General features: G+C 43.2%; 1 protein-coding gene across 2 annotated transcripts in view; it reads left to right on the top strand.

Moving 5' to 3' along the window:
• The window catches only part of MYO5B (myosin VB), a 149,360-nt gene that overhangs the window by 97,625 nt on the left and 24,795 nt on the right, over positions 1 to 26,940 (top strand). For both annotated transcript variants that reach the window (XM_027794505.2, XM_027794504.2), the window contains exons 18-26: positions 1,896 to 2,007; positions 3,162 to 3,373; positions 5,930 to 6,086; positions 8,337 to 8,576; positions 13,724 to 13,963; positions 18,668 to 18,752; positions 20,166 to 20,314; positions 21,110 to 21,229; positions 23,286 to 23,348. In XM_027794505.2, the coding sequence (XP_027650306.2) occupies positions 1,896 to 2,007; positions 3,162 to 3,373; positions 5,930 to 6,086; positions 8,337 to 8,576; positions 13,724 to 13,963; positions 18,668 to 18,752; positions 20,166 to 20,314; positions 21,110 to 21,229; positions 23,286 to 23,348 (1,378 nt within the window). The remainder of the gene's footprint in view (positions 1 to 1,895; positions 2,008 to 3,161; positions 3,374 to 5,929; positions 6,087 to 8,336; positions 8,577 to 13,723; positions 13,964 to 18,667; positions 18,753 to 20,165; positions 20,315 to 21,109; positions 21,230 to 23,285; positions 23,349 to 26,940) is intronic.

Below are 26,940 nucleotides of genomic sequence, written 5' to 3'. Positions count from 1 at the left end.
CCCTGGCCTGAGTAATACCTAAGCCAGGCAGGAGGTCTCCAGCATCGCGTGCTTGGCTGCGTGCCTCGGGAACTGTGTGGTTCGCTTCTCCCATTTCATTTGGGTTTGACTTGGAGCTGCGTAAGCCTCAGATGTGCTTAAAATGAACGTGGGTTTTATTTGCACAGTGCGAAAGGATGAGGTTGCAGGTACAAAATGGGAAATGTAATTACAAATCCAAGGCACCTAGAAGCAAAGAGAAAGCACATTAAAGCTTAAACCCTACATGCCACAAGCCTGTAGTCTTGCATGTAATCTTTGTGCTTAGTTTTTCTGTACCTCTCCCCAGAGAGAGCTCCCCCTTGCAGGTTTTTGTTGGGTTTTTCAGGGTGATAATCCAGTACTTTTAGTTATTTGAAGGGTGGGTAGCCTTGGCTGTCCAGCCCCAGGGCTAGCCCATGTAGACAGGGGTGAAATCATCACTAAATCTGGCTACTTGGGAGCTACTCTGACCATGGGAAGTCCTCTGATTACAGTTTTGTCCTTGCTCCTGTCTCCAGGAGCCCTCCACCTTACCTTGCATTGCTTCAAGTGCAATGCTAAGGACTCTTTCTAGTCTTTGCCATTCCCATATATCTTTGCAAGTGGTGTCCTGGGTGCTGTGTGTCCATGCAGGAATTGTGTGGTACTTCCCAATTCTTAGCAGTTGGGTTTTTTTATTTTTTTCTTTGTTTGGGTGGTGTGACATCTCACCCAGCCCCACCACTGCAAACTAGGCAAGTGTAAGGACCCATTACAAGCATCACTGTGGCCCATTGCAATTTATTTTGTCTTTCTTTACCCTCTCTGTCTCTGGAAGTGGAAGAATTGGTTTAATAACACAAAAATAAAGGCATGCGTGGGGCTGCTGGGCAGAGGATGACATGTTTCTATGGCTCCTTTTCATACAGTTTTGGCTGCCAGAACATCCATGTGGGTGAGGATCAGGCTCACAGATGGTTTAGTTGAGTGAAGGCAGAAGTAAAAATATTTGTAATCTTCTTCTGTCTTCCTCTGACATTTGTTCTGTGTGTTTTTTTGAAATAACAGTGGCCGTACTTGACATTGCTGGACATGGCTAGTGTTTTAATTAAAAACTCAGGGTTTTGAGGGGTTCATAACACACTGTGTTCATTTGGAGGAGGTTGAAACTTGGCAGATGCTGAACCAGTTTCAGGATCTGGTCTGCAGGCTCCACATCTAACAGTAGCAGCAGGAGATGATATTTCCTAGCAATACTCCAATTCCTGCAAGTACTGTTGTGTGTTTGGAAGCTTGACTACTGGTGATGGTGAGGCATCTTCCAGGTAGCTGCTTTGTCTTTTCGGAGTCCAAAGATCTTGGTTTTTAAGAGTGTCAGCGACAGACTTCAGCATGGAGTGATTAGTGAATTAATTGATTCAGATTAATATTCAGCAGAGTTTGGAAAAGCAAAACAAGGAAGAGTTTCTATTTGATCCATTCTCTATCATCTTATCAAAATTTCTTTTAAAATTTTATTTGCCATCTCAGGAGATCCATGATATCTTCAATTTAGCATATCCTTTCTGAAGGGAACAGCGTTGTTGCATTTGACTGGTAAAATGCAGCAGCCTGGGAAGGACATCAGGAGTGAAAACAAGGTGGTCTGTGGCCTTTCTGTTCCAGGCTAGAAATGCACTGATAAGGTCACTTGGTGGCAGGGGAGGGCTGAGACTGGGGGCAGCTTTTGGGTGACCAGACTTCTTTCAGGTGGCTTTGTTCCATACTGAGGGTGGTGGTGAGAGATCCCTCAGTATATGAGTTTCATATTTTGAGTCCTCTGTGACTCCAAATGCTTTATTTTAAGGAAATAATGCCCAGCATGCAGACTAATCCTGTGTATTCTTTGCTTTCAGATGGTCCTACCATGACTTTTTCAATAGGTACCGTGTTCTGATGAAAGAGAGAGACCTCTCTAAGAATGACAAGAAGCAGATCTGCCAGACCCTGTTGGAAGACCTCATTACGGTGAGCTGGGACCAGATCTTTGGCAATGATTCTTACAGCATGGAAGCTTGTGGCATTGATGTGATCTGAATTGCTCTTCCTGCTCCTGCTTTACCTGCTACTTGTGCAGGTGCTTCTTCAGTGTAGGCAGCTTGGGGCTTTTTCCAAAGTGAGATAGTCTTGTAAGGGTGTAGCCGAGAGGAAGCATGACATGGGTTCTCTTGATTGCAGTCAAGCTGAGTGTGCCATTTCAGTGCTGGAGAAGTCCAGAACTATCACTGACTGTATGTGAACAACGGGCCACATTTAGAAAATACATCCCCCCAACCCCTCCTTCTGGTTTTGGCTAGCTGGAGCTGGAGCACATTTTAGAGGTCCAGCTTTGGACAAAACCAGGAACCTTAGTCAGTCATTAAATGGCTCTTTGCACAAATGAGTAAGAGAAAAAAGCAATAAATGCCCTATCTTGATATGTGGGAGACTTTTAATAGCTATTAATTTGCAGAAAAAGCATCCCATAGATTGGGACTTTTTTTCCCTTAAGCAAATAAGGAGTCTTTGCCACCTCTCCTCAGCAAAACCTTACTGCTCAGACTTGTGCATTATTTTAAAATTGCAAATATGCATACAAAAGTTTCTCGCTGTTGACCAGCCCAGAATGCGCACAGCACTTTAGCCAGGTTGTAATTTTTGATTTCTTGTTCTCCTTGTGGGATTTTGAGGAATTTACTCAATTGAGTTCCTCTGCAAAAGTCGTTCTCTGTATGCACCAAGTGTTTCCCTTAGCTACAGAGCCAGAGTGCTTGTATGATTTTGGAGATGTAAGCCTTAATCTTTTTGAGAAAGAACTATCTGGCATCACATTGCTCTATTTAGCTAAAAAAAAACAACCCAACAAAAAATCCCAAACCCCCAAAAACATTCAAAATTTGTCTAAGTGTATCAAACTTAAGACTGAATCCTAGTGCTGCATTCCTCAGTTGGTATATAGAAGCTTAAGTTGTTTGGAATCTAATAATGTCTTCATCACCTAATTAAGAAGAGATGTGAGCTGCGCTGATAGATTTGTTTCAAAGTGTTTTTTTTTAATATGTGTCTACTGAGCAGCATAGACTGAAAAAAAAAAATAAATGTTTGCCTTAATTAAATTTAGTTTCCTTTATGTTTTTGAAAAGGATCCAGACAAGTTCCAGTTTGGACGTACCAAGATCTTTTTCCGTGCAGGCCAGGTGGCATATCTGGAGAAACTTCGAGCAGTTAAGTTCAGGGCTGCCACAATCATGATTCAGAAGACGGTGAGGGGCTGGCTGCAGAGGGTCAAGTACAAAAGGCTGAGACAAGCTGCAATCGTCATCCAGTGCTACACGCGTGGGCACCTGGCACGGAGGTGGGTCCTGGGAAGCCCTCTGAGGAAGAGCTAGCTCGGAGGTCAAGTGGAAAAATGCTTTTGGGTACTTTGTGTTTTCAATCTGTTCCATCTCATAGACTTTAAACTTAAGGTTTCATGTGAGAAGCATTGAAAATGCTCTGCATGGGGTGTTGCCTTTCAGCCCTGTGAAAACAAGACCCATATTGTGCATGTAGGTACTACTGTGGTGGAAGTTTCTGTGCTGAAGTCAGGACTCGTTCCTGACCACTCTCTCCAGCTTTATTTGGGGGCAAAAGATGAAATTTCTTTGCCTCAAACTGATTTCATATTGGTATTAATTTAATTTCTAGGTGCTGGGCCAGGGTTATAACATAGGCAACTAGGTTATAATCAGATGACTAAAGTACTCTGAGGAGTTTAGGTGAAAGAGTTTCACAGAACTGATATTTTTCTGGGACTTCCTTTGGCAAAGGGTGTTTGGATCAGCCAGGGAGCAGTTTGCCTAGTTGGTATGTGTTCCTCTTCTGCAAGGACCAAGTTTGTGCCTCCTTGGTATCCCAGGGGAGTTCTCAGAACTGATTTACTGTATTCTTTGTAACGAGAAAAATCAGTCCAAATTGCTGGCAATGGGGCTATTTACAGTACAGACTAATAGAGCTCGATGTTTAACTCTCTGTGTGCAGGAACCTGAAGCTACCTTGTGTCAGTGGCTCATTGGGATTTCTGTAGAGAGTGCTGTACTGGAGAGTGCTACTGCTAGTAGGAGATGTGGGGTTGGTGTAATGTAATAGCATCCCAACACACAGCTCACCTTGCATCTTGTGCCCCATATTGGTGTCAAACACTGCCGTTCTCTTGCATCTAGCCAGGCTGGCTTTGGGCAATTCACAGGTAGGAGTAGATGTGGGTCCTTTCAGATTTGTTTCCCTTCTTGTTTTCTGCTCAAAGAAGCTGTGGTGTGTGAGCTATGTTGTTTGGTTTTGAACAGCAATGTTCTCCCTTGCTCTGAGTCAGCATCTGCCCATCAGAAGTACTTCTGCCTGATCTGCAAGCCCAATTAACTCTGCTTGCACGTGGGCAATAACAGGTGCTGCCACTATGCTACAAGGCTCCTGCACAGTCACTTCTTCACTCCTGATTGCTGAATGAATATCTATTTCTATCAATTATTGAAGCGACTAAAGGTGAAGAACTTCCATGTTCTTCCAAAATACAGTACGATTTAGAGGAAATCCTTGGAATGAACATCAGAGATGCTAGCTGGATTTTTGGTGTTGTGCTTGTGAAGGAATTCAGGGATGTGAAGATCTCAAATAAGCAAAGCTTATTTGACACAAATAAGCACAGGGTTTTCTTGTCCTTGGAAGTTTAGGTACTTCTCTAGGCTGGTGGCTGCAGGTCCCTCTCGCAGTCTTATAGCTGACTTGAAGATAAGGCAGGTGATACCTAAGCTGTGAGAGGATGGTTAAGAAAAAGGGAGAGTCGGTGATTAACTGCCCCTCCCGTGGGCTCTCCACGCATACTTACAGGCTTGGACTCTATATTTGACTTCGCATCAGCCATCCATCCTTCTAAGGAGGGGAGGAGGAATCCCTGGTGATGCTGAAGTGATGGTGTACGAGCTAAAAGAGTGGTTGGAAACAGATGTGCCAAAACCACGTGCTGCAGTGTTTCTTCAGTGTGATTTTTTTCAGTTCTCATCTTTGTGCGGGTTTTGTAGGGATGGATGTCATCTAAATAACTGCTTTCTCCTCTTTTTGGAAACAGACCATCGCTTGTCCTCTTCTGTAAGCTCTAGTTCAGTGGGTTCTAATGAGAAACCATTAGCCTTGACAATAAGAATATATAAACCAATCCTATATGGCTCTTTAGTTTTGATCGAGGTGGATCAAGTATCTATATGATGCCTCATGCTGAGAGCAGTAAATGAATCATAAATTCAGCAAAATGAGCTAATTACCAAATCAAATGGAGGTTTTATGGACATATATTAACTAGTGTAACAGCAAATTGAACATGAATTCAGTTGGAGAATGGGGAGCAACATGGCATGGAATTGACCACATCCCTTATTATTTACTCTGTTGAGTTGCTTCAGGCTCTGCTCATGAATGTTGCCAAACCAGTGCACACTGGTTTAAATGTCAAATCAATTTGCTGCCGTTTTCACTGAGTCGGTAGATACCCTGTGTGATGCTTGCTTTTTATAGTTAGGGAAGTGATGGAGCCAACCTGGACACTGTTTGGCTGAAGCATGTAAGGCAGAGAGATCAAACCAAGAGAAAAGCGGGGAAATATTTGGGTTTAATGCTGTTTAGGAGTCATGAGGTGTGTTGATTTCTGATCCCAGTGCTCCTGGGTGCCATGGACGCTGATTGCATGCATGTTCCCATAATTCTGGCAGACATGCTGTCAGCTGCTCTTTTCTCAACCCTGTTGCTGGGATGGTCTGTTTTGAATACTGTCAAGCTACTTCTGGGCAAAAGGTTTTTCTTTCTGCCCAGTTTAAAACTTACTACAACGGAAAGAAGGGGAGTTTAGTTTTACCCCTAATCTCTTTTCTGTGCTTTGCAGACTGGCTGAGCACCTGAGAAGGACGAGAGCTGCCATCATTTTCCAGAAGCAGTACCGAATGCTGCAGATCCTCCGAGCTTTCCAGAGGGTCCGCACTGCAACCATCACCATTCAGGCTTTTGCTCGGGGCATGTTTGTCAGGAGGATTTATCACAAGGTACAACTCCATGGAGCATCTTTGCATTAGAGAATAGTAGGAAGAGCCTTTATATTTACCTCCACTGGCATAGCACGGTGGTGTATTTATTGCGGCTGTTTTGATGTTTTACAAAGCCGACAGCCCTCTGGTGTTTCTGGAGAGCACGTGGTGATGGCAAGCATTGCCATTTAAAGCAGTGCAAGAAAAAAAGATTTTGGCAGCAGCACCTCAGTGGAGCAGCTAAATTAAATTAGTCATTCGGCTGCCAGGAGGCACTGTGCAAATCTGGAAATGTCATTTGATCTAACTCATACTCAGCAAAAACCTCCTTGGTAACCCCAATTTGTGTCTGAGCTGTGCTGCCAGTGCTGTTTCTAGTATGGTGGGAAGACCAGTAGGGCCTGTCATGGAAGGTATCAAGTTATTTATTGATATAAATCCCTTTTTAATTAGTTCTAACCACTTAGTATTCTGTGTTGGACCAGGAGCTGAAAGCAAGGAATTAAAGGTTGATGACAGCAAGTGATACAGTGAGAAACTGCCTGTCAGGAAAATGAAAACAGCTTTGGGGAACCTTCTGTCTACTCCTCAGGTCCAGCCTTGTTTTGGTAGTTACCTGAATTTCTGCCTAGATGTAGTCACGAGAATACTCAGAGAATATCAGAGGCACAATGAGCCGAGAGCCTGTTCCTGGAGATGATGGAGGTTACCTGGACTCCATGTAACCCATCAGAGAGAACAAGGTTGTCCTCTGAAACAGTGCGTCTGGATGCTGCTGATCAGGAATTAGTGCTGCTGCTGCTTTTTCAGCATCTGTTTTTCAAATCGGAAGCCTCTGCAGGGGAGACAGCCGGTCCAGCATTTAAACTGTCTAAGGCAATGCAAAATCTTAACGAGGTGTAGAAGTTGGCTGAAGTTCAGGCCTCTCAAATCTGAACATCCTTAATCTCCGGAGCACCCAGATACAGGTGTTGGACATTGGTGTTGGTTCACGTGCATGCTCAGCAACAGATGCAGGGCTGCAGGTGATGCTCCGTGGGGTCAGGGCATGCCTTGTGCCCACCAAGACTTTGCTGTAAGGCTGCAGTCGGCCTCAAGGCAATTCAGTAGGGTTTCTTCTAGCTCTTTGGGTACCCCCAGTGTTTTCCGTCTAAGACTGCCAGGGCTGGAGACATATGAAGCTCGTTACAGAGTAACTCCTAGTGCATCCTGAGTTCACAAAATCCCTTTATTCTGAACTAAAATTTGTAAGTGCAAAGAAAACCTTAGGGTGAAACAAAGGATTTGTAAGAGAAGCTGATATGTTATCTTTTTTGAGACAACTTATTCCAAACTTACAACAGCAAAGTGTCTGGTAATCTGTAAATTCTCCTGCGATTTCTTTCCTCACAATACTGCAGCATAAATCAACTTAAAATTATTAGCAGCATGCTGGTCGTATCTCTTAATATTCAGCCTTCAGTTTTAGAGGAAGGAATTAAACCACCACCTACTGAAAAGATTGCTGTAAATTTTTGGGGAGAAATTGAATGCAAAAGTACCAGCCTTTTCACAAAACCAGATAAAAGTCTGTAGAAATTGAATCATGCAAGAGAACTGGCTGCAGACTGTAGTGAAAGGACAGGACTCGAGGATTTTATTTGGAGGTTATTTGCATGGTAAGAAATCCCACTGGGGCAGTGTTTATCTGCAGTACAAATTATCATAATACAGGGGTGCGACACAGGGGAAAAAAATCTACAAACCTGTTCTGGTTTGAGTTATATCTGATGCTGAAGGGACAGTAAATTTATTGCTAAGTGTTGGTGCATCTGTTAATGGCTATTTATTCTGCTAGCTGTGGATCTCATGGGTCTGAGTACTGGTCCCACTTGAGCCAAGATGTCCCCCATCCCCATTGAGTCTTCTGCTTGCCAGCCAGGCTCATATCCCCCATTTCTCTGGCCTGACTCTAAAAAGAGCAGCATGGCTCCTAAGGGAGGACTGGATGTGTCTTGCCTGCATCAGTTGAGCACAGTGACTAGAGAAACCCCCCAGGAGTGGGGTTTGAAGCAGTTCTTCCCATCTATGAAAGAGGATGTGAAAGTACAGTCTCTATCTCCCGCCGTCGCCCCCTGTACCTACCAGGACATTCCTTCTTGGAGGAGAAGCCCTTTCAAAGGCAGATTGGGAAGTGCTGAGTGCCACGTCGCAACCAAGCTAGGGCTGCTGCTACCTTTACAGGTGACTTTTTCCTTTGATTGTCCCGTTTCTACCTGTGTTTTGTAGATCCTCGCAGAGCACAAAGCCACCATCCTCCAGAAGTACACCCGTGGCTGGCTGGCCCGCACTCGCTTCCGCCGGGTCAGGGATGCTACCATTGTTCTGCAGTGCTACTACCGGCGCATGAAGGCCAGGCGGGAGCTAAAGGCGCTGAAGATTGAGGCCCGATCAGCCCAGCACCTGAAGAAGCTCAACATTGGCATGGAGAACAAGGTGGTCCAGCTTCAAAGGAAGATCGAAGAGCAGGTACGTCCTGAGCTGTGCTGGGACAAGCATGCTCCTGCTTCAGCTTTGCCTCTCTTCTGTTGTCCTTCTCAGGAAGGATTTTATCTTCCTATGATGTCTAGGAAGGATGTCATGGTAGCCTTCTGCTACTGCTGGCCAGCCATTTGTAAGGGACACTGCCGTGGAAGTGCAGATGCACTTGGATCTTGGGTCTCCACCTTGTCTGAAGAGCTTGCTCAGTAAGCTGCAAGCGCTGCATTGTAATTGTTGTGAGAACTGCCCAGAAGAACTCGGAAGAGGAAGGTAAAATGGCAGTTTTGAAAGGTGTTGCTTCAAAACCCAGGCCAGCTCCATGTGAGATCCCAATGTCAAACAAGCTTTGGGCTGGATTGTTCCATTGTGCTTTCTGCTTTGCAAGCACTGAGGATGCAGTGTCTGCCACAGTTTTTTTCTTTTACTGAACTGTATGTCTTAGGAGTCATGTTACTTAGAAGGTCAGCAGTAAATTGGGGGAATACTCGCTTTGCAAAGTAGTTTGAGCATATTTGTGTTACTAGACATAACAACTGTGCAGAAGTAAGCCTTGATCAGGGGTGAGATGGTACCATGGAAGCGACAGATGCCTGTGCGAGTGACTTGATGGTCTTACTGTGGCTACTTGACCACAGAGAGGTCTTCATCAATTGCTGCTTGTCATTAATGAGCTGCAGAATAATAGTTTGATTACACATGTAGGAGGGTTTTCCCACCTACTAACGTGTACAAGTTACTCTGATAAATACCCTCTATATTCCTTCCCAGTGCTGTACAAAGATTTCAGGGATTAGTATAAGAAAAGCTGAATAGGGCCCCATTGTATCCACCAATATCAGTGGGGAAATTCATATCCACCTGTATCCGTAAACAGCCTTTTTACGGGCAAGAGAAACGTTCTCTGTAAGTCAGGAGACCTAGTTATCTGTAATACCAGTTATTAGCAATCGTAGTTTACCAGTCTATATGGGATGTTGACAGGGATGCTTATATATCACACTTGGTTTCCTTGCTGCCTTAAATCTCTCCCATCCCTATGTGTATGTATGACACAAGAGTTCCTGCCGTGAAAATGATGAGAAATGACTCTGCGTTGGCTCAGATACTGCAGAGTCAAGACACCCAGGGATTTGCATTACTGCTGGCTGCTTTCATTGCTGTATTAATTGGCTGCAAAGTGTGTACCGCAGTAGAGTCTGACTTTGAAACCGCAGTGTTTCAATTTAAAATGCCTGATTGCATCCTTAGATTTTGCAGACAAGCCATAGCTTAGGAATGGAAAATGTTGAGCGTAAGGTTTTCTTTATATATTAGAAACCTGTTTGATATGACCCTTCATCTGGAGGGTATTCGGTTGGATTAATTGGGATGAGTCATTTCAGGTCCAGGTATTTGAGCTGAAGTCATGCAATGAGCGTGAGCATCAGTGTTAGGTCTGCTGTCTGCTGGAATTGGCAGTGGAGCAGCAGTATTAATTTTTTTGATCCCCCCCCCCAGTTCCTTGCCATTTACTGATTTACTGCTAGGAAAAGTGCAGGGGTGGAACAATAAAGAAAAAACAATCTTTGGTTAACGTTGGCTTTCCTGTTGGGACTTACGAAAGCAGCAGAAAGCTCTACTTTAGGGAAGGAGGCATCAAGAGCTTTTAAGTAGGCAGAAATAATGGGCTGGAGCTTGTCTTTGTCTCTGCACAGACCATTTTAAAGGAGTTTGCTGCTTTGTGTGTAACTTCTGCAGGAAAGAATTACTGCTCTGTATTACTCGCTGTAGTCTGTCCAGTGAGATAATTTCAACCCTTGTTTCAAGACTGACAGGTTTCCCTGGGATGCTTTGGAAGTGCTAATAAGAAGTGCTGTTCTAGTGGAATTTCCTTTCAGTACACTGAGTTTTTTTCTGGCAGCAGTGAATTTGTTGCACCGTCATTTCCCAGAAATATCTTTATTTCAGTCCTCACTAATCCATAAACACAACCTTTCAAAATGCCAGTGAAATTTGTAAGAAAAAAAAATCTGCAGGTAACCTGGAGAGCAGCAGTTGTATCGTTTTCTGACTAGCCATGAAAGAAATGCTTCCATTGCAGCTGCTTTAACTCATGCGTGAGTAGAGAGATGCGATACTCCATGTGCCCCTGGGGAAGAGAAGATCTTTCTTTAAAAAGATTAAAACCTATTATTGTATGTCAGCTTCATGCACTCTAGTATCCGTAACTGGGCCTATTTAATGCAGTTTCTAAATCAGGTGATATATTTTTTGCACACACGAGAAAGGTTTAAATCTGTTTTGCTGCAAAATATCCATACTGGACCACTTTTATCTATCCATGTTGGGCCACTTTTTTCTTTTTTCCTCTTTTCAGTTAAGTGAGTTTCTGTGAATGTGTGTGTTGTAGCTGTGTGAGACGCTTTTAAGGCTGTTACCTAATTTAGTGTTGTGTTCACGCAGCCAATAATTAGACTCACAGTGAGCTCCCCACACTGTCTCTGCAAGCGGCAGTATCTCTGGGAGTGTTTATTGTGACTAAAGCTAGTTTGGGTACCAGCAGTGATGAAGTTGTTGTCTCTGCAAAATAAACTCTAGATTGCTTCGCAGAGCCTGGGTTGGAACCGGGACTGTCATAGCTGTGCTAGGCTGGATAATGATTTAAGATAAAGCAAGTTCAGGTTTAGTGGAGTCTGTGGAGCAACCTCCAGCTGCAATGGAGACCAGCCATTTTGGTATGAGACACTAAATGCTCTCTCCTGTCTCTAGCAGCCTATAACAAGAAAAAATATTCCTGTGCATTTGTCTTGTATCTGGGTTGAAATCTCAGTTGGCTGATGCTTAAAATTATATACATAAACCTTGGGACACAAAGCCATGAAACGTTGTGTGTCGGAAAATGAGCAGAGACTGGGGGAAGCAGCAGAGTTTCATGAACCAGAATGATTATTGCCATTCTCTATAAAGCTTTTCTCTCTGAATGGTTCTCTTTGGAAATGTCTTCAGTCATGCAGAAATACTAAGTCCTTAATACTGTATGAATGCTGAATTTTTATGTTCACTAATAATTCTTTACAAGGAGCAAAGGAAAAGATGTTAATATCCCTTATTTACTTGTTTTTCCATTTGAGATGTCTTTATCTTGCTTCAGAGTGCTGAGACTGCAGGGAGAGTGGTGTGCTTCGGGAGGTCACCTGTAGAGGGGCCACAAGGATGGTCAGTGTGGTAGTAGAAGAAATAGTCCTGTGAGCCACATTAGGAATCTAAGAGACTAATCCAGAGTATGGGTGGGGATTTTGGTATTTGCCCACTCACCATGCATTTGTACAGGGGCCTGTCTGGTCTGGAAGAAGCTGTGTAGACCTAGAAGATAAAATTATCTACTTTCATGGGTTTTTTTTCTTTTTCTAGGCTATAAAATTCTTTGAAAACTAACTCTGTTGTACAGGAGCTATTGGGAGCCTTCAATCACAGAGATAGATCATACCTTTTTTTTTTTTTTTTCATTGAAACTTTTTCTTGCTTACTTGACTCCGGTGAACGTCTTGGAGGAAGAAGCTGCATCTCAGGATGTGTGACTTTGCACCTTTTCTGCTCATCCTGACCAGTCAAAAGCTATAAATGAGGACTTCCCTAGTCCATTGACTTTTTAAAATGATACATTTGTGTCTTAAGACTTTTGACTTCTGGCTTCTTCACTTCAGCTTATCTTGGCCTCCACATCAGCTAAAAACTTCAGGACGGAAGGAGCATTTTCACATGAGCTGGTGTAACAATGCTGGTTACTAGAGCTCTGAGAAACAGTGAAAGGCTGAGTTCATAGACTCACCGAATGGTTTGGGTTGGAAGGGTCCTTAAAGCCCACCCAGTCCCACGCCCTGCCCCGGGCAGGGCCACCTCCCCCCAGCCCAGGTGGGTCCCAGCCCCAGCCTGGCCGTGGGCACTGCCGGGGACGGGGCACCCACAGCTGCCCCGGGCAGCCTCTGCCGGCGCCTCCCACCCTCACAGGGAGCAATTCCTTCCCAATATCCAAGATAAATCTTCCTTTTTTCAGTTGAAAACCATTCCCCCTTGTCTTATTGCTACATGCCCTTGTAAAAAGTCACTTGTTTAAAAAAAAAAAAAAAAAAAAGTTAACAGACTACTGTGACACTTACCTGGTCTGAACAATGAACTCTTGTCAAATGTTTTCCAGCAAGACCAAGAAAGGCCCAAACTGGTATCTGTGATACATAAGTAAAGTATCTACCAAAGCCCCATTCAAGAAAGGAAAGCCTTTTGAATCTGTTGTACAGTGAGTGATAGGAGCCCCGATCTTTAAAGCTGTATTAAAAGCTTTCAGAAAGGGAACTCTAAAAACCAGACTATACGTTGCAAAACACTTCATTTGCTCTCATGATTGTCTCCCTAAAGTTATCAAAGCTATGTCGTAGGCTCTTTACTGAAGCTCTTGGTCTGTTGTGAATGTCGTTTCTGGGGCTGGTTAATAATGATGCTGTTTTATTAGTCACTGTGTAGTCCCCATTGACTTTGATTTGAACCACAGAAAAATCAAATGAGGCTGCTGAATTTTAAGGTCTCAAACCTTGGGAGCAAATCCTTGCTAAGTGCTTTAAAAGGGAAAATCTGAGCAAATAAAGAGGTGATTGAGCTGGCACATGGCTTAAAGCTGGGATTTAGGGAGCTTTTTGTGCTCGAGGCTGCAATTATGCTACAACTCATTGTCACCCCAGGTTCCTGCAGGCCTAGGAGACAGGAATAAAAGGATAAGCTGCAAACCTGACGTTACAGACAAAAAAAAATTGCAAACCAATTGCATTAAGCAACATTGTGTGGAAGCTGTAATATAAGTAGGATTTTTGGTTTGGTTGCCAGCCGCTACCAAGCATTGTTTGCCTTTGCTTCAAGGTTTATTTAAAATTTAAATTAACATCAATTTAACAAATGCTTGTATAATTGTTACCAAATATTATTGAGCTTTTGTCACAGTTTGGAATTGTCTTTAGCTTTTAGCATTTTCCTGGAAATGTTTGTTATTGGAAGTTTATTACCCACCATGTTCAAGGATTTTTAACAGTTACTTTTGTAGTGCATCAGGTGCATGCATTGATCTTGCTTATGGTATGTCTTTCTTCTTTTGGGGATGTTGGCTGCAGAACAAGGAATACAAACTTCTGAATGAACAGCTCTCTACGCTTATGTCATCCTACTCCTCTGAGGTGGAAAAGCTGAAGAAGGAACTGGCACAATATCAGCAGAGCCAGTGGGGTGACAGCAGCCAGCTTGTGAGCTTGCAAGAAGAGGTGGGGCACCTCCGGCTGAAGCTTGAGAAAGCCAACAGTGAGAGGATGGTTATGGAAGACAGCTACATTAAGGAGCAAGACCTATTGAGAAGGGTATGTCTGTTTGTCACATCTCATGTTGTGTAGGACTCCTGCAGGTGGTCGTACTGGTGAAAGTACATGAAAAAAATAGGTCTGAAGGGGAAAGAATTACTACTCTTTAATTCAGATTTTTTTTTCCTTTTTGTTAATGAATGCCCCTAAATTTTGCCTTTGTAGCTAGGTCACAGGGCAGGAAGGGCAGGTGGATATCCCTGCAGGAGCAGCGACTGCCTCATGTCAGGAGGATGCCCCATCTTGATGCCTTTTGTACTGCCAGCCATGAAGAAACTCCACAATTCCAGTCCCATCTGGAAATAAGGGTGGTTAATAAATGTGGATATGCAAGAGCGTTGTGTATGTAGTGATTCCTCACAGTATATAGTACAAAACACTGGAGAAGGCTGTTGCCGATGCTGTAAATATTAGGAAGATGTCATTCCTCAGCCCAGCCTGGTATGGGACGAGAGGGCTTGGTCTCTGCGGTGCAGTCCGTGGCTGTTGCAGCTGGTTGTAGTGGTTGGTGTTGTAGGCGTATGCAGAGTATGACCTGTATGGGGACCAGCTTGTCCCACCCAAGCAGAGGCACTGCTCGAACACAAGTTAGGCTGGTTGTTGTGAGCCTTTGTAGGGTTTGGAGATGTGATGCAGACTGAAAACTTTTACTTTTTTTTTTCCTCCTTCATGCAAACTTCTATGCTTTCTGGACCTCTTGAGGTGGAGGTGGTCCAGCATTGCCACTGTTGTATTAGAAAGTGCTCTAGTGGAAGAAGCAGGCTTCAGAGTGTGGAGTTTTTTTGCAAGTAGTAAAAATGGACCTTTTACCCTGAACTTCTTTGCTGATCAGGTTCATTCTGAATAACCTTCATGTCCGTTCTCATAACCTAAAGCACTAAGGTATGGGTTTAGTTTTCTGCTGCAAGTGCATGTGACTGCTCAGGTTAAATCTGTGATCTTTCTTGTGCATCAGCAATTGAAATGGTTTCTTTAATCTGCTGTTGGAAAGAATTTAGGGCTTTTCTACTTGATACGTTGCAGAGAAAAAGCTGGTTTGCAGCTGTTACTCTAGAATACGCTTTTTGTGTGACAACCTGAAGATGAGTCACTTCTGGAGATTAGGGAAGAAAAGGTCTTGGATTAGCCATGTTTTTATTATGATGGAAGAATGCCCAGATGGGGCTCTTCTATGGCACTTCACTCAGCAGCACCTGCCCTGGCCAAGCTCCTCTTGGGATAAGCCACCAGATGGTGGGTTTGGGTGCAAACCTGTGGGAACTGTGTGGTCACGATAACTTAATCTGAATAATTTAGTGCAGCTGAAATGCATTTTTGTATGTGCTTCTCAAAAGGGCGTTCAGCCTGTACCCATGTTGTCTTCTGGCTGGACCAAGAGCTGTCAGAATAGCAGTTACTCTGCTCTTTGCACCTGTATCGTACCCACACAGAGATGTATGAAATCAGTGATTTTCTTTTCTCCAGCACCAAATTAGAAGATCCTTTTTGGCACAGGGCTCAGTTTATCAGCTGGCTGCAGCACACGCTTTTAGAGCCTGAAAAGATGCTTTATTTTGAAGGTGATGCAGCTGGGGAAAAACCGCTTCGCTTTGTTCTTGATTGCAAATCCCCTTCGAGCACTCAAAAGAAAGGTTGGCTTAATGACCAAAAAAATGCTTTCAAAAAGCATGAAAATAAAGCAAGAGCTTTCCCTTGTTGTAGAGGTGCCTACAGCAGAGCAAATACTGTGCACTTTACTGTGACAATAAATGGTTTAATTATAAAACATTTCTACTGAGCAGTGGGAGCTCCCGTTGCTGACAGCAACTTTCAGTAGCTCCCTTCAGTTCCTTGTCAGTGGGAAGATGGAGAAGACCTGTTCCCTTCCTTCCTTCCTGTTTAGCCAAAACACTTTCTGAGAAAATTCTGGTAGAGATTTTTGAGGAGTTCTAATAACCACCAAAATCATGGGAAGTGTCACAAAACTGTATTCAAGTGAGAAGCCCTTTTTGCTTTCAATATCAAGATGGCAGTGGCTGTGGTGGGGATGCATTCGCTCTAGAGATGATACCCAAAGTCGTCAGACACTTCTGAGTGAGACAAATGACAGCCTTAAATTTTATCAGCTTCAGCTGGGGCTGCAGCTTCTGCAAATTTGTATTAGTTATGATTTTGTTACTGGAAAAAAAGTCCTTTAATCTCTTCCTTAAAGCTTTTCTCTCTGACTCCTTAATTTTAGAATAACTCTTCTTATTTTAAAACGTCAGATCTGGGTGAGTACAAGCAGCTCTTCTTAGGGCTTTTAGTAGCACCTAATCTTTTCACTTGGTGAGCTAAGGTGATTCAAAGCCTGGCCAGGAGTTTTATTCGGAAAATCTTAAATGCCGTCATCTTTCCTCACAAGGTTAGGGGGACAACTGGAGCCAAATCTCGTAAACAGGTAATTCCAGTGTAACATTTCAAAGGGTTAAAGCCGTCATGAGTGCTCACTCAACACTTTCCATAGAAATCCTTCAAACCAGGTGCTGTTGCATTTGAAGCATCTTCAAACATCTGTTTCTATGGCAAGGTGAGCAAGGGGTACAGAAGGTACCAGTGTAGGTACCAGAGATGGAGTTTGTGCTGCTTGACTGTTGTGGAACCTGCTCGGCTTGCCTCTACCTGTGTTTAAGGGACTGTTTTCATTTTCATTAGGTTTCTGTTAAACACAAATTTGAATTGCAGCTTGTTTCTGTTTCACTGGAAACAGGAATGCGATAAACAAGCTCAACCACTTACAATCACATCTTAAAAACATCTATACCCAATGTGGATTAGAAATTTTTAAAACCTGGGAATAATTGCAGATTCTACCGAGTCTTTCAGTTCTGAAATACCCCCCAACACAGTTGAAAATACTCCAAATTTTTGTCTAGTTTTGTTTTCCAGCCATCATAGCTTTGTCCTTTGGGCTGAAGGGTTCATTATCAGCACCCATTAAAGAGAAGTGGTAAAATAATCCCATTACCTTAACTCATTCCATCAGGGAAAAGATTTGAATTCCTCGCTGTCCCATTGCAGTGCAGGTTTTCCTTCCCTTCTACCACTCTTGTAGCTTTTCACCTATTTTTTAAGAATTCTTCCGAACTCCAAGACACTAGTGCTGATTTAATGGCTGCATATCTACTGCGGTATTTATTTCAGTGATGTACAAATGAGGGAATGTGATTGGTTTTGGTACAGAATATTAAAATCGTAGTTCAGTTCAGAGCATTTAAAAATACCAGTAGCTCTGTATACCTTAAATTGTGTTTTCTTCACTCTAATTGTTATCTCCAGCCTCCAACTTTCCTATTGTATATATGAGATGCAGGAGATTATAGTCTTGTGGAGACAGCTGAAGCAAATGAGCAGATCAGAGAGCAAGGGGTAGTGGGGTCTTCCAGTTTCTGTGTGTGGGATATGGCTGCTTCGGTCTTGACTTACAGTAAAATACTTGTTCTGCTTTTATCTTCACCATTTGTATGTATCTGGTACTTGATAAAATTCCTTGATTTGAACACGTTGGTGTGGAAGACTGAAGTCTGTGCTAGGAATGCATGCCAGATGGGCTCCCTCTAAATTTTGTATAGTGGTGACAGCAAAATTATTACTCTTGAGCACTGAAAACTTTTATTATGGTGTGTACAGTGGTGTTTATCTTTGGCATCTTGAGATTCTTCTGTTGTGTGTACCTGTTTTCTAAGCCATGCCTAGAGGATGTGATGCAGCAGCCGCAGGGATGACATTGTGCTGGGGTGATGTGTCAGTTTGTTCTCCTGTCTGACAGCAGCAGAATCATCCTGCTTCACCGTAGCACCATATTTCACTTGATAATGTGATGTTTTTGTGTTCTGAGATAACACTGTGGAAAACATCAAAATTCCTGAGGATGAACAAAATTACAGGATTGGTTGCTGTCAGCATCAGTCCAGCCTTATAGCTGTAGCAAGTGGCCTTGCTTCCCTTCATCTTTAATAAAGAGGTAGTTAAAAGAGAATAATAGTATTTTGCAGGGTGTAGTTTCTGTTCTCACTAATTTTTGCTAGGCAACTGTTGGTGTTAATTATTACATACGCTCCTGTTTTATTACCAAAGGCCCCAGTACATGCCATGCATCACCATGCTAGAGGTTCTGCAGTAGTGTGAAGCATTACAGTGACAAATCATATTACATTAATTGGGTACAATACACATGAACCTGGAAAAGCCTGAACTATTTAGTGTTGTTGCTGGCATTTGTAGTGTCCACCTTAACTGCTAAGTGCTACGTTGCTCGAAACGATTAGCAGATTGGGTTTTTTCCCCTCCCAACAGCAGTCAGTGCTGTGGTTAAGATAATGATGAAGCCTGTTGAGGTGCGGAAATAAACCTCTGATTTGATGACCTGATCACTTGTAAGAGTTTCATTCCTGCAGATTGTGGTCACCATATCCAGCTGCTCAGTGTTTTACGAGATTCTGTTGAAAACATGAATTTAAGGGAGAAATGCACCCAGGGAAGAGTTAGGCTCTGTTGTTTCAGCACAGTTCTCCTGCTCTTCAGCTCCTGATGTACAAAGAAGAACTGGCAAAGCACAAGGGGATAGATCTTTTAAATGGCAAAGAAAGCCCGAACAAAGCTCCCTGGCTCCAGCCAGGTGAAATGTAATCCCTCTGCAGAGGCTCTGACCTGCAGCAAGCAGTAATTCTTTGTCTTGTTTTGTAGCTCATATCCGACTTGGAAGAAGAAAATGCTCTCCTGAAGCAGGAAAAAGAGGAGCTTGACAGCAGTATCCTGTGTCAATCTGAAAGTAAGAAAAAATGCTTATAGCATCATTATGCCTCCACTGAGCGAGGAGCTTAACTGTTCTCCCTTGAAGGTTGTTTTTCCTGTGTGCTTTTCCTACCTTGAAAAGTGCTAATCTTCCTGCAACCCTTTTCTGGTGGTTTTTGTCACTGTTTTGTTGTGCAGGTAGCTCTGTTCATGCTGTCCTGCTGGTGGATGTTCAGACAGAGGCTGGTTTAATTGGTGAAATATGGAATAAAGTACCTAAAAGGGCTTTTTAGTTTAGCTGTGTTGCAGCACTTGCTGCAGGCGATGTGGGAGGCAGAGGGGGCTGCTGGGAGTGGAGGGTAGAGAATGACAGTGTCCCAAGACTGAATAAAGGATCCAAGGAACTGCACAGTTAACAACACTGAGCTGTGACAAAGGATTTCTGTAACGTGACAGGAGTCTGGGAGTGTTTTTTAAAGCAGACACTTAGATGGTGAGGCGTCTGTAGAGAAAAGCAGTCTGGGAAAATCCCAAGCCACAAAAGAAACTCTCATGCGTGTATTGAGCTTTTGTATTTTTTATCATCCGTTTTGGCTTTGATTTGGTTACAGGATTTACGAAGAACATCATGCATCATTCTGTATTGTGTATCTATCAGTGCTCCGTGGTACTCGTGAAGTACCTCTTGCTCTCAGCCCAATGTAAAGGAATGAAAATAACATGTTAAAAAGAAAATCGCTGCAAATGTTTCTTTGTCTCTTACAGGATGCATTCAGAGCATTGAAGCTTGGGGGAAGCAAGTGGAAGGGTTTGTTTGGTGCTCACCCATTTAAAAGGACGCATGGACTATATTCTCGTGGTTCCTTAGAAAGAGGAGGGACCAGATTTGCTTCCAAAAGGAAGTCTGTAACAAAAAAATTAATTTATTTGGTTGTGAAATATTTCGAACCCCCACTGTCTTAACATGGCAAGTGTTGATGATGACATGAGAAAAAGATGCTGCTGTTGATGGGCTCCTATGCCAGATCTGGTGGTGGGAAGCAGGCAGAGAAGTCTTTAGCTGCAGCAAGTACCACTTCTTACACATGAATGTATTTCCATACTGTGCTGGTCTTTTCTGAAGTGGGTTTATGGCAGGCCCATGGGAGCTGGAGTTGGCACAGCTGAGTTAAGCATAATATGTCTGATGGTCTATAGGTGCTGGAGACCTTTCATTAACTCAAAAGGCAGAGCAGTGTGCTTTCCAGGCAGAACAGCTCAAGCTGTTCCAAGTGGCAAGGAGACAGATCTAGATTATAATAGTCTCTAAATATTAGAGAATGCTTACATGTATTCTAAAGGTTCCTGGCAGAGAGCATTTTGTTAATTACTTGTTGTTATTGCACATATTTACAAAAGTTAATTTTGGCGATGTTGATCACAATTTTTTTTTCTTTTTCATATTTTAAAGATGAATATGCACGAAATACAGTTGAGGAAAATATCCAGATGAGGAAAGAGCTGGAAGAAGAGAGATCTCGTTATCAGAACCTGGTAAAAGAGTATTCAGTGCTGGAGCAGAGATACGACCGCTTGTGGGATGAAATTATTATTATACAGGTAATAAAACTGGAATTACCCCTATTCTGTTGTGTCCTAGACCTGGTGATGATGGCTGGAACACCAGAACACTTAACAGAAGTGATGTTATTGTGCCATTTGTGCTTGATATTTCTAAGACTGAACTTCTGTGCTGAAGCCAAACCATATGTGTGCTTTTAAAAAGAAGCCTGATCTTTCACACTTCTCTGTTAACTACTTAGAGATCTCTGTGAATCTCAGCAAAAGCTGGTTCATGCTTCTTGTTTTGCTTTTTGTTTCAGCAATGTTCTAGTGTGTTTGGTTAAAGAAAATAAAAACAAAAAACCCAACAAACAAAACCATCAACGTGACTTCAGGATTTCAGAAGCTGAAGTTTTTAGGTTCAGCTTTGCTACAGTGGTAGAACTGTTGAAAATTAGATAATTGCTAAAGGGCTACCAGATTAGGTGGAAGGTTGAGCGTTTAGAGGGAGGCCCACAGGGTTCTGTGAACCGTGAGCGTAATTTTGAGCTCAGATTTGCATGTTTGCACTTAACAGGCATCTGGTGTCATGAAGAAACATTTAATTAATGGAGAATTTTTAAACTGAGATTCTGTATCACGTCATGTTTTAAAGTATTCCCTTGTGTTAATGTGAATGTTACACTAGGGCATAAGAACTAGAAACTGGAATTCACTACAAAGTGACAGTCAGGCCTTTCATAAAGGTAACCTTACTATATAGACAAATATTTGCTCTAAGAAACTAATGCTTTGTGAAGGATCCTTCCTTAAACCCTGAATGCTCTACATATCTGCACCGCTCCTTGGCAGGAAGTACCAGGGCACAGAAGAAACTCATCCAACCAGAGCAGCTTGGAGTCAGATTCCAATTATCCATCCATATCAACCTCTGAGATAGAAGACACCGAGGATGGAATACAGCAAGTGGAGGTACAGTACATGGGGCACGCTCAGGGGGAGGTGGAGAGCCCTGCTCTGCAGGGACGATTGAAGTGGGCCTTGGAGCACATGGGAGGAATGCAGGTGGGATGGTAGGGTGTGATGGATGAAATTGATTTCGTGCTACAGAAATACATTGTTAATTGCATGAGAGGGATTGCAGAGTTGTGGTGCTATGGCAAATGCTTACTTGTTCGTGGTATCAGGCTTAAACAGGGCACTGAAAATAATGAAGCTCCCAGACAGACCCTGAGGGGCTGGAGCGTGCCCAGAGCCAGGCAGGGGGCTGGGGAAGGGGCTGGGGCACAAGTGCTGTGGGGAGCGGCTGGGGGAGCTGGGGGGTCAGCCTGGAGAGGGGGGGCTGAGGGGAGACCTTCTGGCTCCCTGCAACCCCCTGAGAGGGGCTGGAGCCAGGGGGGTCGGGCTCTTCTCCCAGGGAACAGGCGACAGGACGAGAGGGAACGGCCTCACCTTGTGCCGGGGGAGGGTTGGGTTGGGAATGAGGGAAAATCCCGTCACGGAAAGGGTGGCCAAGGCTGGCACAGGCTGCCCGGGGGGCTGGCGGCACCCGCCCTGGGGGGATTTATAACACCTGTAGCTGTGGCGCTCGGGGCCAGGGCTTAGCGGTGGCCTTGGCAGTGATGGGTTAGCGGTTGGACTTGGTGATCTGGAAGGTCTTTTCCAGTTAAATGATTTTAGGATTCTGTGATTCTGTTTGGAGGATTGCACATGGACATGATGCTGCAGCCTTATGGACACACAGATACCGCCTTTTGGCTGGATCAAACCTAGAGGCATGTCAGTGCTTGGGAGCTGTGTAGGCAAAGGCCCCAGTAGCCCACATCTCCAGCAGTCCTTTATTTTGGTTGGTTCAGGTTATTCAAGCATTTCTTTGCAGTCCTGGCTTCCCCTCCATCCATCAATGTGCGGCGTGAACTGTTAAATACTTCACAGGCATGTCATGCTTGCATCCTCAGTTTGGTGGTGTTACAATCTGTGTGGTGGGGTTTTTTTCACCCAATAACAATCATATAGGAATGTAGCTTAAAAAACAGTATAATAAATCAAAAATAGCAAGATAGCTGTTAGAAGAATGGCTTCTTCTTTTCTTTTGCAGGACAGGGATATTGCTTTGATATATTCTTTATTATTTATGATTATTATTTGATATGTACTACAGTTTGAGTAATTTGCTTGGAAGCAAGTGAAAAAAAAAAATACTTGAAAAATTCAAGACTACTAACAGCCCAGGTCTGCAGCTAGTCTGGAAATACAGCTCTCTAGCTGCCAGTGAGCTGGTGTTTGGCATGGGGAGCTTTTAGTAGCAGATCTCCTGTATACATTTTAGTCTGCCTTATGTAACTGAGGCTTTGTGGCTTGTTCAGAGGCCAGAGTGTGGGAGATGATGCATGCCATGAAACAGCAGTGCTGTGTGCATTATGTCATGAAGCAGTAAAGATGCTTTTGTATGAAATGCTGAGCAAATGGCATCACTCTTGGATTTATATTTGAAATTTCTGGGGCTTCTGTTGCTTTGTCTGGGAATTGTTTCATTACTTTCCAGTGTGAGATCTATACATCTTTTGATGAACACAATAAGAGGTTCAACAAAATCATCAACAGTAACTATTTACTTGCTTCACTAGATATTCTTATGAATTGTCTCTAGCAATTTGCGGGAAGCACATGAAGTAGAAATACTCCCCAGCCTCTCCTCCTTGCTGCAGAAGCAGATGGAAAACCTGGTCTCCAACTGCTGTGTTGAGGATTGTTACCCTGATGACTGTCATTGTTTGAAAGCTGCAGCAAGCCACAGTTGTCAAGATACTAATGAGAGATTAAACCATTTTCTCCTTAAGTGACCCCCACCCCACTATGTGTTGCTGGGACTCTGTCTAATGGCAATTAATAACATTATTTCAGTTGAGCTGGCTGGCAGCGCTACAGTGGGGCTGGCTGTAGATGGAGGCATGCCTAGCTATCCTGTGCCATGTGCCTGTTCCTCTGGTTGCTTTTAAATATAAATTTATCTCTTTAATCCATGCAGGAAATCGATGTGAAGACTGAAGTTTCTTCAGACTATGAGGATTTTGCATACAACAGTCTGAAGGTGAGTTCGTACTTGGTCCTGTAACATGCTGCATGGCTCCAAGAGCCCAAAGAATTTGTCTAAATGTGGTAATAACCGCAAGTCTCCTGTAATTGTCTCTATTAGAAATGGCAGCTGGAAAGCTGTAGCTCTCCATTGGCTTCTGGGCCTGAGGTGGGCTCACAGGTGTTTCTCTCTGAGTAACATCTGTTCTCTAGTGGGCTACCAGTTTGAGTCATTCGTGGTGGTAACAAGCCCCCTTATGGTGAAGTGTGCTTTTTCCACTGGAACTTTTCTTGGGTTTCCTTTGACATGTGACACTTGGAGGCCTCAGCAGTTTGCTCTGCAGTAGATGTGAATTCTCATGGCTGAAGCCCTTAACGTGTTTCTTATTCCAGGCTCCAATTCTGCCTCTTGTCTGCTTTCCTTACGTTCCCAAAAGTAAAAGTGCCACTAGGTCAAAACCAAATAAATCTGCATGAGTTGCAGTAACAGCCTCCATCTCCCTGCAGAAGTTCTGACTCACCATAGTCATCTTGTGTCTTCCCAGCTATTGTCCTACCCTACAATTCTTCTTGTCCCTAAGCTCCAGATCCTTACACTTAGGCCTCTGTGATTTTCTCCCCATGACATACAGTGTGACTGAAGCCTGCTAGGCTCTAACTAGACCCAAATACTTCTGGGCTTGACTTTTAGGCTAATTCTTCTGTCCTGCTCATCCTCAGAAAACCAGTTTCTAGGATGGGCTTTGTAAAGGATTTTTTTTTTATTTATTTGTTTATTTTCAGTGCACAACTACATTTCAGATGTTCATTCTCTCCCTGTTCCCTTAACAAATATGGCAATACAACTGAGAAATCCAGAGGAACCTGCATTACCCAGAATAATATCATACCAAACCATCTGACAGTAGTAATACCAATTTTTGCTGTCATCTCCTCTGAAGGATGCAAAAAAGCAGAAATTAGAGATGGAAAGGAGGTATGTTCAACCCCCACTGAAAGCATACCTCCAGCAAAAGCTTTTTCTGGCACTTAGTCCATGCAATTTTTAGTCTCAAAGCACAGTATTTGTGTTGCATTTGCTAGATGTGCTGTTTGTGATTGAGAGAAACCCTGCTGAGTTTTGTTAGTATCTCTGCACAGCCTGCCGGAGTAGAAGCGTGGCACAAGAAATTTAAGATCATTGCCCGAGTGTCTTCCAGCTGGTTAAATGTGGCTGTGGAAGTTTTAAGTTTCTTGATCTTGTAAAGCAAAGTGAAGTTGCAGTTTGGAATGGGAAGACTCAGCAGATAAGAACTGCCACCTTCTTAGATGGCTTCTGGAGTTCCGACTTCTGTGTGAGTTCACAAATTGTGTTTTCTTTGAGTTTCAACCCCGGAAGTTCAGAATGGAAGTACTCATTTTGGATTTTCCTACTTTCTGGTTTCGTAACATAACACACATAGTCCTAAATATCTAACAACCTTAATAATTTCCTACCAATACCATTTCATAACAATAGGTAGCATCTGTTACAAAAAGAGCAGGGTTCATTAACCTTTAGCCTAAAACTAATCTAATTTAACAATTTAAATTAAGTTCATTTAACCTTTAGCATAAAACTTAATTTCATTATCCTAAGGTGGAAAATGAACTTGCAAGGAGACACATCTCAGAGTTAGTTTTTAGTGGCATTGCACCGTAAGGGTTTCTCTTTAAGGATTTTCCAGCACAAGGATCTGGCTGGAACTTCAGGAAAGTGAGCTGAGAGTTGCAACAAGGAACAACGAGGTCTATGAGCTGCTCGGACCAGCTGTAGCATGTGGTGTTTTGGGTACTGGCATGTTGTGTGACTGTCAGTCTAGGAAGAGCTGAGGACCCTGTGAAAAGCAAGGAGCACTTGCTTCCATTGCCAGAGTGAGAGGCAACCCCTAGCCCTAAAGGAAAGGATTTTGCCTTCCTCATAGGTAGGTTGGCCTTAGGAACCACTGAAAAAGAGAGAAATACAACTCACTGATGTTTTCCCCACTTCTGAATATAGGGCACTGCCTGAAGCCTCCCTCTGCAATGAAAGTGACTCACTGCTGATTCTGAGCACTGCTTTTCCCTCCTTCCCCCATGACAGCTGCTTCTGTGACTATAACAAAGCTCTTTCTTCTCTCTATTTATTCTGCAAACTTCTCTCTCAAATATTTGTATGATCTCTGGCTCCTTCAAGAGTCTTGTGCAATTAAATTATTATTTATTTCTTTTTGCCAGCTTAAAAAGTCTTTTATCTTGGGGAACTAGGCTGAGGTGTCTGAAAGCTTACACGTGGCAAACTCTTCCTTTGGATGCTCTTGAATAGTTTATGAGATACTGACAGAGGAGGAAGGAATGTTGGTTTTGATGAACCACTGATACACTATATTTTGGAAACTGAAAATCTTTAGCCAGGTTGGAAGGTCAGAAGGTTTTAGAAAAGGTGGCTGCAGTGTCTTTTCAGAAGCCAGTATATTTCCCTGAAATTAACCTGAATTTTGACCTAGGTGAGGTGTGAAGACTGTTGCTGATGCAGCCAAACAGCTCCTCGTGGTGTAGGAGTCTTGCACTGGATGGGGAAAGAGATATTTGGATAGGGTCATGAACAACCCAGAGTTTAGTTTGGTTAAATATGAGTAAAAATATATAAATACAATAAAAATGTAAATGTATTTATAAGTACATGCATTATTTTAAAATAATGCATACGAACAGCAGTTTAGGTAAATGTAATGAATGTGGTTATTGCTGAAGAGCAGGTTTTATTGGGGGTTAAGGGTGTTTCTGGGTCTTGTTCAGTACTCTGTGTCGTGAGTCTTCACTGCCTTCTGTTTGCTTTTGGGTCCCATTCAAGATCTTTTTGACATGCACAGCCCCTCGGGCAGGATGATACAAGGTGTGATTGTTAGTGGATGGCCATATAGGCTTGTTTTTTTGCAAACAGCACATGATGTGCCACTTCATATTTGTCTGCTGTCATCCAGCTTTGTGTCTCAGTGTAATTGTCCTGTACCATCACAGCACCCACGATGGCAGGGGTTTTGGGATCAGTTTTTGGTGGGGAGCCTGTTCTTGGAGCAGCTTTTGATTGAGATGCGAGTGAGGCACAACCTTTCCTTAGAGAGGCTCATTTGGATAAGGGTGGGTTGTTTGTTCTTCTGACACTGCAAAGAAATGTGAGAAACTTGGGCTAACACTGATATATTTACAGTAGGTATGAATTATGCATCCTTTGTGATGGATACATTGAGTTTGCAGTAGATGCTGTCCCAAAATATGCCCAGCCAGGTGTTTGGTTAGCCGTGATGCAGGGCTGGAAGGGTGTAAAACATCTCCCTGGGAGGACATAAGTCCCCATGTCATGCCTGTATGACAAAGTTCCCCAGTGAAACATTATTTTCCAGCTTGTTTCTTCAGGCTGGGGAAGTGGGAGCAGGAATGAAGGCAGGAAGGAGTCCTTGCCCTGACTCCATGTTCCTTAGCAGGAGCACAATGCAAAATTCAGTTCCTCACTTTTCACATAGCTGGGATGTTTGTTTCGTCCCTTGGACTTGGAAGCTTACAGGAAATGAGCTTCTAGAGGATTTTATTGTCTTTTCCTATCAAGTACT

This window comes from Falco peregrinus, chromosome Z, assembly GCF_023634155.1.
Source record: "Falco peregrinus isolate bFalPer1 chromosome Z, bFalPer1.pri, whole genome shotgun sequence".
NCBI classification, from domain to species: domain Eukaryota; kingdom Metazoa; phylum Chordata; class Aves; order Falconiformes; family Falconidae; genus Falco; species Falco peregrinus.
This window is presented reverse-complemented; position numbering and strand designations above follow the sequence as displayed.